This window comes from Vespula vulgaris, chromosome 1, assembly GCF_905475345.1.
Source record: "Vespula vulgaris chromosome 1, iyVesVulg1.1, whole genome shotgun sequence".
NCBI classification, from domain to species: Eukaryota; Metazoa; Arthropoda; class Insecta; order Hymenoptera; family Vespidae; genus Vespula; species Vespula vulgaris.
The window spans coordinates 12,552,787-12,573,399 of record NC_066586.1 but is presented as its reverse complement, the minus strand read 5'-3'; the positions used below and the strand labels follow the sequence as shown (position 1 = coordinate 12,573,399).

The 20,613-nt window shown below is 28.8% G+C and overlaps 3 protein-coding genes across 5 annotated transcripts in view; 2 read left to right on the top strand and 1 right to left on the bottom strand.

The window, feature by feature from the left end:
• The window catches only part of LOC127065845 (neurocalcin homolog), a 38,687-nt gene extending 23,586 nt beyond the window's left edge, over positions 1-15,101 (top strand). For both annotated transcript variants that reach the window (XM_050998750.1, XM_050998760.1), the window contains exons 2-5: positions 3,169-3,355; positions 3,456-3,574; positions 3,714-3,902; positions 4,408-15,101. In XM_050998750.1, coding sequence (XP_050854707.1) covers positions 3,286-3,355; positions 3,456-3,574; positions 3,714-3,902; positions 4,408-4,608 — 579 coding nt within the window. In that variant the 5' untranslated portion in view covers positions 3,169-3,285 and the 3' untranslated portion in view covers positions 4,609-15,101. The remainder of the gene's footprint in view (positions 1-3,168; positions 3,356-3,455; positions 3,575-3,713; positions 3,903-4,407) is intronic.
• A 2,008-nt stretch (positions 15,102-17,109) lies between these two features.
• Positions 17,110-18,768, top strand: LOC127065837 (proteasome subunit beta type-4). The gene is made up of 5 exons (XM_050998722.1): positions 17,110-17,278; positions 17,526-17,732; positions 17,802-17,948; positions 18,029-18,227; positions 18,305-18,768. Exons 1-5 carry the CDS (start codon positions 17,145-17,147, stop codon positions 18,398-18,400), a joined length of 783 nt encoding a protein of 260 aa, XP_050854679.1. The 5' UTR covers positions 17,110-17,144; the 3' UTR covers positions 18,401-18,768.
• Positions 18,416-20,613, bottom strand: LOC127065819 (methionine aminopeptidase 1D, mitochondrial). Of its 2 annotated transcripts, XM_050998686.1 has the most exons (7): positions 20,510-20,562; positions 19,815-19,848; positions 19,499-19,744; positions 19,216-19,407; positions 18,982-19,132; positions 18,808-18,918; positions 18,416-18,736 (listed from the first exon to the last, which is right to left on the bottom strand). In XM_050998686.1, the coding sequence occupies exons 1-7, from the start codon at positions 20,545-20,547 to the stop codon at positions 18,546-18,548; spliced, it is 963 nt and encodes a 320-aa protein (XP_050854643.1). In that variant the 5' UTR covers positions 20,548-20,562; the 3' UTR covers positions 18,416-18,545. The 2 variants fall into 2 exon arrangements, with proteins under 2 accessions (XP_050854643.1, XP_050854653.1); XM_050998696.1 differs by lacking the exon at positions 19,815-19,848 and having other exon boundaries at positions 19,499-19,692; positions 20,510-20,613.

Genomic DNA, 20,613 nt, shown 5'->3' with positions numbered 1-20,613 from the left:
AACCTAAGTATAATAAGCCTAAGAAAAATCATGCTGCCTTTTAACAGAAGAACAAACAAAAAATAAATAAATAAATAATAATAATAATCCTGAACACAACAGGGAGGAACAACGAAAGTTCTCTTTTTTTTTTCTTTTTTTTTTCTTCGTTTTGATCGTCAGATAAAATATGTTTTCATTAGTATAACCATTCCTAATGATAAAAAAAAAAAAAAGAAAAATGTGCTCTTCTAAGCATGAAAGTAAGAAGGATCATTCAAATAAGGAATAATATCTTATTCGTCGAATAGAAAAAAAAAGGAGAAAAAAAGCATAAATATTTTTTGATATTGCCTATTAAATTTCTGATACATTTGATGATTAATTTCATTCATCAACCTATATACGTACCATGAAAAACTTTAATACTAAAGTCGAATCGCTTTTTACTTCTCTCTATTCGTGTCTTTTTCAAAGTTATCGATATCAAGATATCCTCTTAAGGGTTTAATCTTGATATATTTGTCCGCTCGATAAGCATTAATATGGCGCTTTATGGTCAGTAACAAAAGATGCGTGCGCTTGCGAAATATGTAATAGTTACATTTTTGAAATATCAATACTATTTATGGGGCAAAAAGAGTGACACACGTTAATTAAAATTCTCGTGTTCTTTTTCTGATTAAATATAAATTAATCACATTGACGTACGATTAAGCTGTACGATAATTTTCATAAAAATAAAAATTATTTAATAATATAAACAAAATATATAAATTTATAAATGTAAAAAGTAATAATTATAAAAAATGAAAAATGATCATGAAATTTTATATTTATACTTCATTATTCAATATTTTATAATGAACTTTCATTCGTTTCGAACGATAATTATATGATTTATAAAATATTTCATGTATTTTCGTATGTATAATTTACAAATCTTTTGAAAAATGTTAGTAAAATGTATCACTATCTTTGTCCCTACAAAAAAAAAAAAGAAAGAAAACAAATCAGTCTCTCTTCTCCTACGAGGAAGAAATTAGAACGATTAGTCGTTCTATAAATTACAAAATGGATTGTAATGTTATGGAAGTATGCGAAAGAAAATCCTATGTTGAATATTCGGCAAAACTTACTTTGATGAGTACGTATACGTAATACGTTTGTATTATACGTATATGCGTGCGTATAATTAAATAATATGCCTAGCTCGGGACAGACTCGCAATTAATTTTGTACGACGAAAACCGCACGCGCACAAATGTTAGATTAATTGTATATTTGTTGGTCGATTGAATAAAACTTGTAACGATGTACATATATATACATATATATATATATAGATACATATATATACACAAACATATATACATACATACATACATGCATATATACAACCAATTTTACGATATCACTTGCGCGTGTGTCGTTAGGAGAATGTGTGCATGTGTGCCTGACTGCCTGTGTGTATGTGTGTCCGCGCGCGTAGACATCATTTGCCGCAAAAAAAAAAAGAAAAAAACACAAAAAAAAGAAAAAAAGATAGAAAAAAGACAAAAAGAAGATTACTAAAATCCACGATTATATGCATATACATATACATTATATAATTATAATGCGATTTAACTGTTAACAATTCACACATATTGTGTCATTTATATGAACAATTATTGTTTATTAGGATGTATTTTCGATGACAAAAACGATTGTTGTCGATAGAAGATTGATATTTTAAATGCAGTAAGGATCGTATGAACGTCGAGATGGAAACGAACGATTACTTTTCCTATTAACGATTATGATAATATCCACGTGACGAAGACAACAATTTATGAAATTTGTTTAAAGACATCGACGCGGCTATGCAGGCCAATATAGGTCAATGCACATCTACCAATCGTGGAAACTTTCGTTCGATTGATCACATAGCATACATATACATATAGCATACATACAGATATATATATATATATATATATATATATATATATGCATATATGTGTATATATACATATATATACATGTATGTAATGTGCTTTCTATCATCGTGAGAAGTGACCAATCAATTTCGTTCAGTTTTTCTTGCTTCTCTACGTTTTATTACCGATAGTACTCGTATTCTCAAAATCCAATAATCGACCAAACGATTCTTTTTATTTTCCTTTGTGCTTTTCTAGTTCCCTTCTATTTCATGTGGGTTTTCTTCCTTTTTTTTTTATCGAATCAGATATTTATAAACGAAGATCGATTAAAAAATATTTATGGAAAAGGTCGAGGGTTTGCTTGAAATTGACGATTTTTGACGTAAATAATCAACCAAATGGCTCCACTTCGTGTCTATTAATCTCGTGTGTGTTCTTTTTCTTTTTTTAGAAAGATATCTTAACGAAGATAAAAAAAAATTATAATAATAATAATGATAATAGTAAAATAAAATTCAACATTAATACGCTTACATAGATTATCGGTTATAAGATATAATAGTTATTCTATAAATAAATAAATGTACTGAATCATTTTGTAATATTTTAAAAAAGAATTTCTTTTTAAGCAAGCGTGTATACAACACGCTTTTTATTATTTTTTAGTTAAAAAAGAAAAAATAATAATGATGTAATAACATGTAATGCTGAAAATGTAAGTAGCGTGAAAGAAAGTTTATTATCCATGAAAAAAAAAGGAAACAAAGATAAAAATAAAGATAATGTCGTTTGGCGAGGTCTGCTTTTGTGAGCATCGGTCAATTTTGAAAACTAAAATTTTTCCTTCTGATCGGGAAATATTTTAGTTTCTCGGGAGTCAAAAAAAAAAGATAATGTGTTGTCACTGTAATGAATATATATATACATATACATATATATATATATATATATATATATATATATTTCTCTCGTATATATTAAATCTGTATTTAGATATTACCTAAATGGTCATTTATATTATAATTGTCATGCATGATTTTTTAATGTACTTTTTATGTACTGTAAAACATGGCACGAAGTGTACGCCGATAATATTCTTCACGGCAATCCCTGCATTTTTTGCATTTTTTTCGTTTGATCCTTTTAATAATAATGACCACGAGAGAGGAGTTACAGAACAAAAAATAATAATAATAATAATAAAGAGAAAAAAAATAGTATCACATTTATCATTGTGATATAATATCGTATCTTCTTTTTACAGGTACGTCTGCTGCATAGCACAAACTTTCTTGTGCTTAAAGGCATTCGTAGAATAGTAGACTTAGTTAGATCTTAATTGTCGTTCGTAATTGGGTCTCGACAGACGTTTTGAGTGGCAATGGGGAAACAAAATAGCAAATTAAAGCCCGAAGTGTTGGAAGACCTCAAGCAAAATACTGAATTTTCAGGTATTCTATGAAATAGATTTACTATAAATAGTTATTATAAATAACCACAGAGAATTTTTATATGATCATTCATTGAAATGTATTCGATGTCTCTTTTCAGATGCCGAAATTCAAGAATGGTATAAAGGATTCTTAAAAGATTGTCCTAGCGGACATTTGAGCGTCGAAGAATTTAAGAAAATTTATGGCAATTTTTTTCCTTACGGCGATGCCTCGAAAGTAAGTTTGGTATTAATACGAATATAGTTATGTAATAATACAGGATGGTATTGAGAGTAAAAAATCTAACGCATAAATTATCTGAATATCCTTGTAGAAGGATTTTCAAGTAAATTACTATGCAAATTACTTGGTACAGTTTGCAGAGCACGTGTTTAGAACGTTCGATGCAAATGGCGACGGGACGATCGATTTTCGAGAATTTCTCTGCGCCTTAAGCGTGACGTCCCGAGGAAAATTGGAACAGAAATTAAAGTGGGCCTTCAGTATGTACGACCTTGACGGTAACGGATATATCTCGCGACAAGAGATGCTTGAGATCGTGACGGTAAGTAATTCCGAAGCTAATTATCTCTCATCAAGTTGATCGATAACACGAATGCAAATGTAAAGATATATATATATATATATATATATATATATATATATATATATATATATATATACATATACACACACATACGTTGTCCTCTCTATCTACTACTTATATTTACCCATTTAAAAATGGGTCGATTGTACAGCTTGAGAGGACTAACTTTCGAATGCGCTTCATTTATCGATTTAATTATAATGTAAGATTTTATTTATATGTATATCTTGAAAAAGATATATTTATTAGTAAGCTAGGTTCGCTTTACTGTTACTGTAAATTAGAAGAGAATATAAAAGTTAGAACGAGAAAAGAGAAAAATAAAAAAAATGTAGCAAACAATTTATTGATCACGAGAGAAAAAAGAAAAAGAGTAGTAAGAAAGAGAAAGAGAGAGGGAGAGAGAGAGAAAGAGAAAGAAAAAGAGAGAAAAGGAAAACAAATACGAATTACCTCCTTCCAGGCAATATACAAGATGGTAGGGTCCGTGATGAAAATGCCAGAGGACGAGTCCACTCCAGAGAAGAGAACCGACAAAATCTTTCGTCAGATGGACAAGAATAAGGACGGCAAATTATCGCTCGATGAATTTATCGAGGGTGCTAAGAGTGATCCCTCGATCGTGCGACTGTTGCAGTGCGATCCTAGTGCACAAGCTCAGTGAGACCCTGGGTCCGTGTGCGTTTCAAATGCCATCTGTAAATACGAATCGGGGCCCGGCCCAATCATAGCCCGGTTAGAGGCGATGCAATCATAGAAGGAAATCAATAGGAATAGAGGAAGCTGTCAAAACGAACACACAGAGATACAAATATCCTCGTTTACACCTACACCAATACACCTACAGAGAAAGAAAGAAAGAAAGAAAGAACGAAATAATGAAAGAAAAAAAAAGGAAAGAGATAAATGTTTATTTAAACTTTACATCGTTAACGTTATTACCGTTTACATGTGTATACCGTTATAGCTTATCACAAGAATCACCACCACACTACACCACAACCACTACTACTATTACAATTACCATACACCTACGGCGAGCGTTTGGAACTGTATAAGAAGAGACTTAAACTATACATACATATGTGGACGTTAAAATGATAAAGAAAGGATAAGAGATCAAATAAAAAAGAGCACACAATGATTTTCATGAGGCTGAAGTCAACAAAGTTCGTTCTGGTAGATTCGCTCCTTCGCATCGTCTTCTATGTTCGCGAACGCCTCTTATCGACTGGAGAAATAAAAAGAGAGAAAGAGAGAGAGAGAGAGAGAGAGAGAGAGAGAGAGAGAGAGAGAAAGAAAGAAAATAGTATGTTGCCTGAGTCGTATGTGTGTGCCAGAAAATTTGCAAACGTCAAGTAGGGCTCTTGTAAATTGGGCTGGTACCCGAGTGACGAAGGGTCCAGGCTCACTGGGCCCATGGCGCTTGCGCATACCGCAAACTAGTCGTAATGACTAGTTCAGTCGCTCCCGCGATCTAAACTAATCGGTTTAAACGGGGATTTCTTTGAGAAATAAAAAAAAAGATGGAGAGAGAAAGAAAGAGAGAGAGAGAGTGTAAGAATGAAAATTGAAAGCAAGTGTGAGAGAGTGAGAGAGAGAGAGAGAGACTCACGCGTATTTTCTCATATAATTCTCCTAAAATTGTGCCGCTCGATGTACATACATAAAGAGAATTGCTAATTGTAAATTCGTTCGAACCTTTCATCAAAATGGTTCTTTCTTTCTTAATTAGTTTAAGTGATAACATCCAGGTACCTCTTTTACGCTTTTGCCTATCAATGACACGCGAGTTTATATCAAATTACGTGAAAAATGTTTAGATCTGATCGACGAGAATAATAAAGTGAAAAATGACGATTATATAGGCAATATTTTTTTTTCCTTTTTTCTTTTTTTTTCTTTTTTCTTTTTTTTTCTTCCCTTATTTTTAAAACGGAGACAGTGAAAGAGAAAGAGAGATAAATGGAGTAAAACTGCTCGGAACTTCGATTATTCTTCAAAATTATTACACGTCTCGTTCGGTCTTTTATCAGTACCCTTCAGCTTTATGCGAGACTCATTCATTCCATATGATTGAATGTAATTCCGATTTTCGATCGCTTTAAAAACGCTTTTAACGTAAGATCTGGTAGAAAGGCTTCCCCTGGGATTTTCAAGGAGAATTGAAAAGAAGAGTAAACGGGAAAGATAGAGGGGGTGAGTTAAAGAAAGAGATAAAGACGATTGACGACAATTTGCTGAGCGTAGAAGTGCCTTAATTTTTCGTAATAGTATATGACGTATATAAGAGCGTTGCAAAGATCGAAAAGAAATTTTTTACTAAGCTTCAATCAAGATGCTGAATTAAAATAAATGCATTGAATTGTCAATGTGTACAGTATACATGTAATAAAGAGCAGAATTTGGAAAGAAAAATTAAAAAAAGAAGAGAAATAGAGAGAAACTAGAATCAAATCGAATCGATAATTTTTCACTTTATCAAAGACTTCTAATTAATTTATCAGAGAAAAATACGTGATTTGATGAAACTGTTTCGAACGATGTTCATTGTCAAGTTAAATACGTAAAAGAGTCTCAAATCAAAGTTCGCGTTTCTTTTTTAATTTTTTTTTTGTCGTATATACATATATATATATATATATATATATATATATATATTTGTCTTTTTTCTTACAATAGATTGCTTTAGTTTATCAATTGTTCGACGAGTTCTATTCCAATATAAAACTTCCTATCGAATAGTATCACCGATAGAAAGATATTTTAGAGAGATAGAGAGATAGATAGAGAGAGAAAGAGAAGGAGTGAGAAGGAAAGAGAGGGAGAGAGGAAAGGAGGGAGAAATGGAGAGGAGAGTGTGTGTGTGTGTGTTTAGAAACATCGAGCGAGCATAAAACGGATTGTTACGCGTTTTAAAGCGAGATATGTTTTGATGAATTACGATAGCTCGCTAATTTACACATTTAACACGTGTTTGGGTCGCGTATGAGAATATGTGTTTCAACGATTGTATCTGGATTTGGGATCGTTGAAAGATTTACGATTAGCTCCGAAATTTTTCTAACATTTATTTCACATTAATTCTCATGATTTGATTTCGATGATCATTTTTCTTGATAGAATTTACGAAAAGAAAAAAAAGGGAAAGAAAGAAAAAAAATTGTAACAAGCAAAAAGAAAAAAATACGAATAACGATCTAAACTTTTGACCTGTTTAGAACAAAAAAGAAAAGAAAAAAAGATATTATGCGGCATGGCTGCGTGCCAAGTGCAAAGTATTTCGTCAAAGCAAAACGACTGCAAAGGGTGATTTTTTCGTTTGTTTTATCCAAAAGAACTGTATTATTCTTGATAAGAAAAGAATGCCAAGGGAGCAAGTCTCTAAAGCTCTTTGATTTTTTCTTTTTTTTTCTTTTTTTAATTTTTTTTCCTTCTTTCTATTTCCGACATTGATACGTATAATTCGCATGTAAGTATGTATGTATGTATGTATGTATGTATGTATGTATGTATGTATGTATGGATGTATGGATGTAGATATATACATACATACGTTTTCCCTTAAGCCAAGCACTGAATTAATGAGAAAGATGAAAAAGAAGTACTTAGACCGCGAACGAATGTTTTCAAAGAGAGAACAGATCTATTCAACTTTCATCCTTTTCTTATATACAGAAGATGAAATAATTATCTTGTATAATTATCGACGATAATCATATTGAATTTTATAAATTATCGAAATAGAAAGTTCTACGATGGATGAAATTTGTTTAGATGGTTTAAAAGAAAAAAGGATATCACGATTGGTGTATTAATTGCTTTTTTTTAATGATTAATTTTTCTCATCAATCTTATTTTTTGAAAATATTAATTAAAGATAAAGAATGTTAATCCACTTGTAAAAAAAAAAGCAATTAAAATTGGATTGAGATTTTCTTAACATTATTGCTTTCGTAAAAATAATATCAGTTGGAAAAAGAAAAAAATAAAAAAGAAATGTTCAAGAAATCTTAATTATATCTTGGATAATTTTTTTTTATTTAATGAAATTTAGTTTTACTAACAAAAGCAATAATTTTATTTACGTCGAAATATTTGAAGCTCGTTGAAAAAAAAGGAAAGAAAGAAAGATGATACGGAAAATAGAAGAAACATGAACGGAAAACAAGAAAGAAAGAGAAAAAATCTTGATTAACAGTTAAGATTTTGCTTGTTCTATAGAAATGAATTTTTCTTAAGAATTAATTCGGAGCTATGACTTTCTACGCGCGCTAATGTTTCTTATACATACGCAACCCTATAAATGCGTTTGAATGCACTGTTATCAAAATATTCCTTCGTATATATCGAACAACAAAGATAGCGATACAATTTTACGCATTGATCTTACGCACGTACCCGAAATGTTTTATGAGATCCCAATTGTAAAAAATCCTTGGAAGTTTTTCTTTTATTTTTTTTTTTTTTATTTTTATTTTTTTATTTTGTCGGAATGTTCGAAAGACAGGTTCGTTCGAACGCACAATATTTTTGATTTTGTTTTAAACTTTGTGTATCTATTAAGTGTAAGCAATATTTATTGAAAGATAAGAATGTAAAAAAAGATATATTTATATACATACATACATATATATATATGTATATATACATACATATATATATGTGTATGTATATATGTATGTGTGTATGTGTATATATATATGTATATATATATATACATATATATATAATCTTTTTACTTTAATCGCTATTATTTGCATAAATACACTCATTATGATAATATTTCCTTGAAAAGAAAAAAAAATGAAAAGAAATGAAAAGAAAATTATGCAGTTTCAACGGAGTTTTGTTTTATATTTTTCGATCCGTTCCAATCAGCAAAAATTTATGTTCTACGCATTATATGGATAATAGAAACAAATTAACAAAAGAAATATATAAGAAATGTACGGAAATTCACGTGATCGATCGACACGAGATAACTTTCGTCAATTTTTTGTCAATTATATTTTTTCGAGGACAAAAATGAGAAATCTTTTCGTTTAAACTCGTGCAATTAGAACAAAAAAAATTAAATAAAGAAAAAAAGAAAATAATAATAAGGAGAAAAATATCAGCAATGACAGTGCACGACGACAAATGTAAAACTTTAAGATCATTACTGTAGTCAAATTTGTCCTCTTTTTTTTCCTCCGAATAAAAATCGAGATGGTTGAACTTGAAAAAAAAAAGAATAACTATCGGACTTGTTGTTAATTTCTACTCGATCCATATGTGTTAATTGTACGAAGAAAGATTCAATGAAACTTCAATATAATAATATGTTCTCATTGCGCACGTTAATACCGTTATTAAAAACATACAACAAGAACAACACAACAACGTTCTTCGTGTAGTAAGTACGTGTAAGAAGAAAATGGATCATTTCATAAACAGATACACTCAACGAAGATGACGACGACGACGACGACGACGACGATGAAAACAACAACAACAAAGAAAAATGAAACAAAAAATTAAGCCGTCAATATGGGAAACAACAACGTCTATGTTATTTCATTTTTCCTAGTCATGCAATCGAATAGTATGTAAATGTTGCATAGTATTAAATAAGTTGGAAGTTTAATTATATACACCGATCTACATATGTATGTATGTATGTTTTGTATGTATGCATGCATGCATGAGTAAAAAGAAAAAGAAAGAGAAAGAGAGAGAAAGAGAGAGAGAGAGAGAGAGATCAGAGAAAAGAGAAAAAATAGGAAGAAGAGATAGAGGAAGTGTGCACACATAAATGCAAGTATTCTCATGAAATTCCAACTCTTTCCTGTACTTTTTACAAAAAACTGATTTCAGAACAAGCGGCCATCTTTAATTCTAACTCGTCTGTCTCTTCGTATATCTCGAAAGAATATATAACAATTAATTATGATATAATAATCGTTATAAGAAAAATGAAAAGAAACGAAAAGAGAAAAAATACATGATATAATTTGAAATTTTTCCTTTTTTATAAAAATAGTTTAATGTATTCTCGAAAGAAATGATGATTTTTCTTTGTTACAATTAAATGAAGATATCCAATTATACGTAGGAAAGAACGAAATGATTATTTTTCGAAGAACAAAATCTTCACGCGAAAGTGCAAGAAAGTGAATATTAAAGTTTCATGATGATACTGAAGCGCCAAACAGCCTGTATATGTATTACTTTACATTGAATTGTAAAACGAAGTTATACAAAAATAAAGTATTTTACGCGTAAGTGCTTTCACCATATATAGACGTCAACACAAATCCGACGGGAAAATTAACTTGACGTTTTCATTTTACTTTTACATATGTATATATGTATGTGTATATATATGTATACATACACACGCACACAGATATATTATTTTTTCCTTTATTATTTTTTTAACTTTCAAGTTCGTAATAATGTGAACGATCCTGAACAAATATGTGTTTGTGTGTGTGTGTATATATATATATATATATATATATATATATATATATATGATGTGTATATACGTATATGTACAAGAAAGATCGTTTAATTTTGAGCGATCATTAATATTCATCTTCGATGATTTGATTGATAAGAAAAAAGAAAAAATATATGCATGTGTGAAAAGAAGATAACTAAAAAATAAAAAAGAATACAATTCGATACCCGACCGATTTGTGTTAGATTATCGCGATACGATACGCTAGCTTACCGCAACGTTAAATGCGCGTTTAAAGTCGCAATTGACGCGATTAATAATCGCCTTGCGATATATAAAATAGGAAGTAGGTGTATTTCGTAACGTCCGATACATATATATATATATGAATATATATTCATTCCTTTAACAACGACAAGACGTAAAACAAAGAGGAAAGTTAATATCATTTCCATTTTTAAATATGATTCAATAAATCTATAATGAAAATTCGCTTCGACGATCAAGATTATATTATTTTTTATTCATTTCATTTTCTTTTTTGAGATTATAAGGAGAAAGAAAAACAGAACGAAAGAGAAGGAAGCGTCAAAATTTGTAACATTTTTGTTGTTTAGAAAGACAATTAGAACTTGACATATTCGACTGTTAAAGGAATGAGCTCAGAACGATGTGTTCCAACCGAACAGGGCTATGACTAATCTCACCGTGCTCGTGTTACGTGTCACATAAATTAAAAAAAGAAAAGAAAAGAACAAACATATAAAAAAAGAAAAACCATGATCACGTTTCGATCTTTCTTTCCAAAGTTTCCAAAGGATCGTAAAGGCGAGTACAGCGAGATTATTTATCGAGCCCTAGTTAAGTGAAAATGGCTGTGATAGATTTCACGATGTACGTACATAGCTTCGTTTTTATTACACGTAGGACAATTATACGTCGCACGGAATTCGACGAAGAATAATAATTATAATAATGACGAGCGTTTGCAAAATGGAACAGCACAGCACGTATCGTGATTTTTCGTTTTGAGAATGAGAAAGAAAAAAGAGATGAAGAAAATGAGTAAATGATAAAAAAGAAAAAAAAAGTATAAAACGATGTCTTAACCCTCTATAACTTTTCTGTTTGTCTTTAAACAATAAAAAAAAGAAAAAGAAAAAAGACGATATAAATGAAACATACCAGTATATATAGATAAAAAATGAATTGATAATTAATTTTATGGGAAAAAAAATTGAATGAGAAAAAATACAGATAAATGAGAATGTAATTAACATGGTGTTATAAAGGGTTAAAAAAAGAAGTAAAGGAACGGAAATTTTACGATGCACAACAAATCGAATATCGTTCCTTTACATCGATAGCTGGAAATTTCCATCCGATTTTGAACTATTATCCTAATGGTTCAAAAAATATTGAATTCGCTACAATTCTAAAATATTCTATAATATCGTGCAAGAAGGTTGCGTACACTGCGTGTATGTGTGTGCGTGTGTGTGTATAAATGTGTGTATATATATATATATATATATATATATATATATATATGTATGTATGTATGTATGTATGTATGTATACACAAATCATTGAAGAAAAGAAAATGACCGACAATTTCTTCCGTGCAAATGTTAAAAAACCCATCTATATATATATACATATATTATATATTATATATATGTATATGTATATATATATATTCCTTTAAATATCTACACGATTTCATTCCTATCTATGGCTAACACGAATTACCGAAGACAATTTTCAACTTCGATCTAGATACTTCTTCCTTTCATGACTTTTTCGATAGTCGATATCAAAAGATACATATATTTCAGCTTTTTACTGTGCGTCGAATCATTATTTGCGATCGCTCTTCCAAATATAAATATGGCATAGATATGTCTATATACAATATATATGTGTGTGTGTATGTGTGTGTGTGTCTATGCTCTATTTATATATACACACTTACAGACACGATTGTTAACACCTACAAAAGAAGAAAAAAGTAAAAATAAAAACCGGACTTTCTCGATTTCCGAATAGACGTTCTAGGATTTATCTAATAGACGTTTGAACAAAAACTCTCGTAGTTTATTCCTTTTTAAAAGGCATTTGACGATAAATATTACGAGTTTGTCATCTATCGGAGATCTATCACAAAAATTGCACTTGTGCATACATGACGTTGTTCGTTATTACGATCTACTTTTATGCTCTAATCAATTTATGTATAATTGCAAGAAAAAGAGAAATAGGGAGAGAGGCAGGGGGAGGGAGGGAGAGAGAGAGAGAGAAAGAAAGAGAGAGAAAGAAAAAATAGATTGTATTCACGATCAACATTATGCATATGTACATACATATGTACGCACAGTTGTATACTATGAAAGCGTGTAAATTACTCACGTAGATCAATTTTTATTCTTTGACGTTTGAGAAAGAAAAATGAAGAGCAACAACAACAACAAAATAAGAAAAATATATATACACGTATACAAATGAAAAGAAAAAAAATATAATAATAGTAATAATAATAATAATAATAATAATAATAATAATAATAATAATAATAATAATAATAATAATAATAAGGAAGAAAATTAATCGGGGTGAGCAAATTACGCAGTCTTATCATCTTACCAGTACATGAATTACTTTCAATGGCTATTTCCAACATCATAGAATGATCTGCTCGTTTCAAGCTTCTCTGCTTTCTTCTTCTTCTTCTTTTTCTTCTTCTGCTTCTGCTTCCGCTTCTACTTTCATTCCTTCTAATAAAGAAATAAAAATCTATTATATCCTAACACCATCGATTTTATAATGATCTTTAAAACAAAATTGTAAGATCGTTTGTTAAAAGAAGGGCATTGCATTTCGAAGCGCTTCATTTGTTTACTTCGTTGCAATTTTAATCAATGCAAAAGAAATACTAATAATTTCAATATTTTCCAAGAAATACCGGTTATATGTACGAAAACAAAAAAAAAGAAACTAATTTAATAGCCGATTTTAATTATTTTCGATGATTGCCGAAATGATTATAAATTTTATTGTAAAAAAAGTTGCTTATTTTTAAGTTCTGCATTGATCATATTGTCTTTTCTCGTTTAATTGTTTTCTTTTCCTTCTATTTTTTTTTCCTTTTTTCTCTCATTACTATATCGATCCAGTCTTATTTGCTTGCCAAAGTTATATATATATATATATACTTTTAAACAATGTACAATGTAAGTCAACAACTATTGATATCTTAGATTTCTTTTTCTAAAATTCATGAATAAAAACTTTTTTAATTTGGTAGTAATTACTGACTTACATTGTGGATACACACATATATATTGCTATATTTATTTTTCCATTTAATTGTCTATCTTTCTCATTGATGAATAACGTGCTTATAAAACTATAACGTCATATTAAACACATCATTTATACACGCTCACCCATATCTTATAACTCGTTAAAATTTATTAAATAATTCTCTGATCGAGAATTATTAAGTCGAACGTGCATGAATTAGCAACAATATTTTCTATATAAATGAATACGACTAGTCACAAAGGAGAGAATTAAAAGTGGATCATTTTCTAAATATACCATCTTTATAATGTGCTCACGATTATAATTCTAAGATTTTGTCAAGAATTTATTAATTTAGACGTTTGTTTTTCCTTTTTATAATTTCTATATAAATTTTTCTATATATAAATTTTCAAATAGTCATATCAAATACTAATATACTAGTATATTTTATTTACAGAGACAGTATGAAAATAATTACAGATAAATTCAGAAGAGAAAATTAGAATCCAAAAAAAATTTGTAACTTTTTCATTAGTCCAAGTATTTCTTATTATTTTCTGAAAGATTCTTTCTAATTTTACAATATATTTTCTACGTAGAAAATAAGAAGCGTTTACGCACTGTCGATTTTTTTTTAGATTAAAAAAAAAACTAATTTAATTTTTAATACAACTGGTATAATTAAGAAAGTGTTAACCACTTTGAATTTATCTCTCGTAGATAAGTAACATACATATACGAAGAAAAATCAACACATCTATACACATACGCAACGGTAATATCTTCGATATATACATAATGATATATGAATATGTATAACTACGAGGCTTTCTTCTTCTTTCGTCTAGAATTCTCACTTTCTTTATTATACGTCATCACTTTACTTACTTATCTTACACGCTTATTTTACTTATGCGTGTAATTTCTATGAATACGAAATAACTTTAACGATATACATACTTAAAATACTCTTCCCTGTCTCTGTACCTATGTATTATAGTCAAACTTTACAATTATTCCTTACTCGGCTATTTTATGCATATATATGTATAATATTACGTAGAAATGCAACGGGTCGCAATGTCCCTTTTTCTCCTGTCCTCCTTTCCTCTGATAACGATCAGAAAACGTCGGTCGTTGATTCGTGTTTCATAGTCTTTTACTCTTCTTCTAATTCTCTTTATATTTCATCCATTTTATCTCTTATGTCTTTAAATAAATAATAAAGCGTTATATTATACATATAAAAAGAAGTTGCGGTGCTAACTATGAAAAGAAAATAGAGTATATGCCATTATATACAACAAAAAATACTTTGCAAAAAAAAAAACAATAAATGCGTTCTATCATTTTTCGTCAAAGAAAAGAAAAGAAAAGAAATGTAAGAAACGAAGAGAGAAATACTTTTGTTAAACTTTCGCATAATAACCGTACGAAAGCTCGCGTCGTGATATATATTGCTCGCGCAGATATTCATGAAAAAACAAGAACATTTTCTTCTACTTCTTCTTCTCCTCCTTCTTCTTTTCAAAATGTAGCCACTTTGCGCGAGATAAACGTGAGCCTTCATTTATGCGAAAGTTATATACACCGACTGAGTTTTACATGTACAAATGTTAATCGTATAAACAGTCCCTTTTGTTTATTTTCAACCTTCACTCTTTATAATACACTTTTTTTTTTTTAAGAGAGAACGAGCAGCGTAACACGATAAGAAAAGAATACGCTATATAAGAAAAAAGGAAAAAGATAAAAAAGCAAATAAAAATACAAAAATCAAAGCGTAATCTATTTTTCATTGAGTTTTCTTTCGCATTAAGCGAAAACGTTTAAAATGTGTTAACATTTATATATATATATATATATATATATATATATATATATATGTATATGTATATACATACACACATATATATGTATATGTATATGTATATGTATATGTATATGTATATGTATATGTATACATACATATAAATATGATAATTGTCAAATATTAAATGGTAAAAAGAAACACAAAAGAAGGAGAAAAAAGATAAGAAAAATCTTCAATTTGCTTTACACTTAACTCATATTTATAGAAATAGTTTTATCGATAGTTGTTTATTGAACTAAAAATTTACTTGTGTATCAATGAAATGCGATTAAAATGTTGATATTACATTTGTTCAAATGCGAACAACGTTATAACAGATGTGTTATTTTATTTTTATATACCCTGTGACCCGAAAAAAAATCTTTATCATTTTCCAAACATCTTTCATATTTTGTCGAATAAACATTTGAAACGTCATTATTTTTTAACCTTATAAATTACGTCATAAAGTCTATATATTAAGTTCTCTAAACATTATTACGTACATTTAACGAAAGAAAAACAATTGCAATTTTACAATGACTTTTCTTGTAACATGAATTTAATCCGTATAATATTAAACGTAATAATTTAATCGATAAAATATTAACACAAGTTAATAGTTAATACAAAAATATATATTTCGCGTATATCTAATAATATTATATTATACAGTTAGATTAGAAAAAAGGCCTAAAAAATCGCGATACAAACGATATCATACTCCGTTTGACAAAGAACTTTGTTCGTTATGCGCATGTGCGACATTTCTTAAAAAGTTGACAATATGTTCTAACCTATTCTTACGTTTATCTACAATGATCGTATTTAGTTTCATATTTAACCGCTTGTGTGGATAAAGTAACTTTTTCTATCACTTCATCGATGACTGATAATATAGTCTCATTACATATATATAATATAACACTTCGTAAAATATAACACTTATAAAGATTTTTATTTATTGTTGATAAAATACTTATTTACCTGCAGTAGTAACACGTTGATCTTTCTTATCGATGTTATTATTTCGTATATCATGAATATTGCACGATAATTAAATTATATGCACAAAGTACTTAATTACGAATATTTAAAAAATTGGGTTTTCAAATCTGAATATATTTTCTAAAAGAAAAGCAGTATTAACACATTATAAATTGATTATTGACAAGTCAAGTAGATAGATTAACGAATGAGATTTGTTATTTTGTTACAAAACATCGTCATAAACAGAAAAACGTGTAATTAATAAATCGTTCTTACTTCTTTTATTACTCGTTCGTAAAACTGTTGAATTGTTATTTTATCAATTATGGTAAAAATCTGTCATCGAATTCTTTATTGATTATGCCTCTTGAATTACATTCATTACTCACAATTATAGACATTAAAGAGTATTATATAGGAAAAAGGAAACGATTAGTTTCGAAAGAAATAAAAAATTTTACTACGTAAAACAAATGAGTTTCCAACTTAAAAACTATTTCAGAACGGACCAATCATCAATAAGCAAATATATATATAGATGGCGCTGTAACACTATAGATTTTAGAACATGACATTTCAAAGTTGTTCGTGACTTGTAGTAAATATGGCGCTTTTCGGTGGTAATGTTTGTTCTACTCCCGCACCTTTTTGGCAAAATGGTCCAACGCCGGGCTGTTTTTATGATTTTCCTGGCAGTACCATGCAGTCAGTCGATCACGGAATGCGTCAAAGATCACAGTGAGTTTTATTTCGTTTTTATAAAATTTCAAGGAACTATACTAGATATAACCTATAAATCACGTTAGGTAGAATTTATTTGGTTTATATATTTAAAGTGCAGTATTACTTTATAACTTATTCTCTTTAACATAATAATAATAAAAATGTTATTTATAATATAGTATGATGTAGTTCAAAAATAAATTATAACTTAAAAGTAATTATGAAAAATAATTTGTAGTACAGTTGATATGTATTTGTACAGAGCACCTATGACAACTGGAACATCAGTAATTGGCATACAATTTAAAGATGGAGTTATTATTGCTGCCGATATCCTAGCATCTTATGGTTCATTAGCTAGATATAGAAATTGTGAACGTATCATGAAAGTCAATGATAATATTCTTCTTGGTGCTAGCGGTGATTATGCAGATTTTCAGTGCATCAAAAGTAACATTGAAAAGAAAATGTAAGTTATACAATTATTAAGAATATCATCAATTTCAAAAATATAATTGTATTTTAATACTGTTTTTAGTCTAGATGAACAATGTTTAGATGATGGATTTTCTTTAAAACCTAAAGCACTTTATTGTTGGTTAACTCGTGTGATGTATAACAGACGATCAAGTTATGATCCATTTTGGAACAATTTTGTAATTGCAGGTTTACATGATGGAAAACCGTAAATATTTCTTGTTAATTTATAAATTTATATATGGTATTATGAATAAGTAGGCAATATATCTGTATATATTTTATCAGGTTTTTAGGTACAGTAGATAAACTTGGAACTGCTTACATTGATCCAGTAATTGCAACTGGTTATGGTGCCTATATGGCAACACCTTTATTGCGGAAAGCATATGAAGAAAACAGTGAAATGACTAAAGAAGAAGCAAAAGAACTTCTTTACAAAGCTATGCAAGTTCTTTTTTACAGAGACGCTCGTTCTTTTCCTAAGGTAATTTAATTAGTAAAAAATTAAAAAATTAAACTACTGCTATATTTATCGATATATGGTATCCTTTTTTCTTCTAGTATTATCTTGGTGTGATTACTAAAGATGAAGGTGTGGAGATTGAAGGTCCATTAACATTAGACAGTAACTGGGAAGCAGCTGTTCTAACCAAATAAATATCAAATCTTGGATTTAAAATATTTCAAAATAATTTTATTAAATAAAATTTAATTATATAATCAAAGACAATTTATTCTACAGCATAGCTTGTTTTGAATTATATAAAGTTTTACTTTCTACCAACTTTATAAATATCAGTAACTATTTTGTCATTATTTCACAACCATTATCAGTTATCAAAATGGTATGTTCCACTTGTGCAGTTCTAGCATCATCTACTGTTACAGCTGTCCAACCATCCTCTAAAATTTCTACCTCTTTTCCACCTTGAGTCAGAATTGGCTCTATAGTAAATGTCATACCTGGCTGCATTCTTTCAGGAGATTCGTGCGCTAAATTCAATAAAAAATATTTCATTCCAATATTTATGTATATAAATATTAAATTATTTGTGCGAATATACCAAAATGTAAGATGTCTGGTGGCCCATGAAAATAAGTTCCTATGCCATGTCCAGCAAATGCAGGAATTACATTAAATCCATGCTTATTTGCTATTTCTTCCACAATATTACCTAAAATACTTTATTATAATATTTTGATATAACTATAAAAAAAAAAGAAATATTACCACATACCTATATTACAAAATTTTTCATTTGGTTTACAAATTTTTATTGCACTTTGAAGGCAAAGTTCAGTCACCTGTATTAATCTTTTACCCTCAGCATCACTTTCTCCGACTTCAAATGTTTTTGAACAATCTCCATGATAGCCATTTAGATAAACCTAAATTTATAACATTTAATGAAAAAAGAATTATAACAAACTACATAACAAGAGTTAAATTTAAATAATATGATGATACGTACAGTCACATCTACATTAATTATGTCTCCACATTTTAATGGACGATCATCTGGGATACCATGACATGCAACGTTATTAATACTAGTACATATAGATTTTGGAAATCCTCGATAATTAAGCGGACTAGGGTATGCTCCATTATTTACGATCATTTCATGAATCATTTCATCTAGTTGATCTGTAGTGACACCAGGCTAAGAATTATGATTATTTTTAATATTGATAAAGTCAGATTATTATTTATATTGATATGGCATATATAAAATATATAATCTTTACTTTTACCTTAATATATTGTTCTGCCTGAGTAAGAACATATTGTGCAAGTTCACAACTTTCTCTCATACATTCTATTTGATTTTGATCTTTAATCTCTGGTCTTATTGGTCCTTGTTGTGGAATTTTAGTTGAACTATAAGATGGCTTAGGAATATATGATGGCACGTGTCTTCTTTCAGAAACATGCCATGGTTCTACAACTTCATATTTACCAAATGAATTATTTACAATTTTTGGCTTTAATTCTTTTTCCTTTCAAAAATAATTAATAATTTAATCAATACATGTAATTTATAAAAAATAATTGATTTGGTATACGTACGTGCGATTTGTATCGGAAGAAATTCTTGACAAAACTTTGAAATAAATATTTTTTAATATTCATATTAATTCTTCGTAATTTGATAAAATGTAAAAAATAGATACATTTAAAAATTATTCATGATTATTCATGATCTATTGTAGAATTCAAAATCTAAAATTATAAGATTCTCGTATGCAAGAGGTTATGTTTACCAAGCATTAAACGTTAAAATTGTCCTCCACCTTTCGTCCGTAGTATATAAAACTTCGACGATAGATATAGACAAAATATAAACAGAAACAGAATAGAGGAACACTGCCTGCTTATTGTAACGATGTATAAACTTGTAGAGATAATATAAGAGATGTCAGTTATGCCTCTCTTAACCTAACTCAACAATCAAGTGAATATGTGAATTTTTATGTGAATTATTATAGTACAAAAGTAAAAAATCCATATTATATTTTTCCGAAGATAGAATAATTGAAAAATATTTGTTAATTATACAAACTTTATATTTTTTATTTATAGTTAAACTTATACAAATAGTTAAAGTGTAATTAAGGATATTACACATTAGCTGGATATTACTTACGACGGACTGTATAAAATATATTTTATATCATAAGTAGAATAGAAGATATTGTAACTAACCTAAGTAGCATAAATAAGAATAAATAAGAATTAATAAAAATAAATGAGTCCCCACTTACGGATAGATCCTTGCAACATTGGCAGCTTCAATCATCATTATTACTAAGCACGATCGTGCTTTCAAATTTCAAACGATAAAACGAAATCCACGATAGGACGTTCT

Excerpts from the sequence above, each read along its gene's own strand:
- LOC127065837 (XM_050998722.1), top strand. The coding sequence starts at position 17,145 with ATGGCGCTTTTCGGTGGTAATGTTTGTTCTACTCCCGCACCTTTTTGG. Across the intron at positions 17,733-17,801 it reads AGTAACATTGAAAAGAAAAT|TCTAGATGAACAATGTTTAG; the intron begins GTAAGTTATACA and ends TACTGTTTTTAG. Across the intron at positions 17,949-18,028 it reads GGTTTACATGATGGAAAACC|GTTTTTAGGTACAGTAGATA; the intron begins GTAAATATTTCT and ends ATATTTTATCAG.
- LOC127065819 (XM_050998686.1), bottom strand. The coding sequence starts at position 20,547 with ATGATGATTGAAGCTGCCAATGTTGCAAGGATCTATCC. Across the intron at positions 19,133-19,215 it reads TAATTAATGTAGATGTGACT|GTTTATCTAAATGGCTATCA; the intron begins GTACGTATCATC and ends TTATAAATTTAG. Across the intron at positions 18,919-18,981 it reads TGAAAAATTTTGTAATATAG|GTAATATTGTGGAAGAAATA; the intron begins GTATGTGGTAAT and ends AAAGTATTTTAG.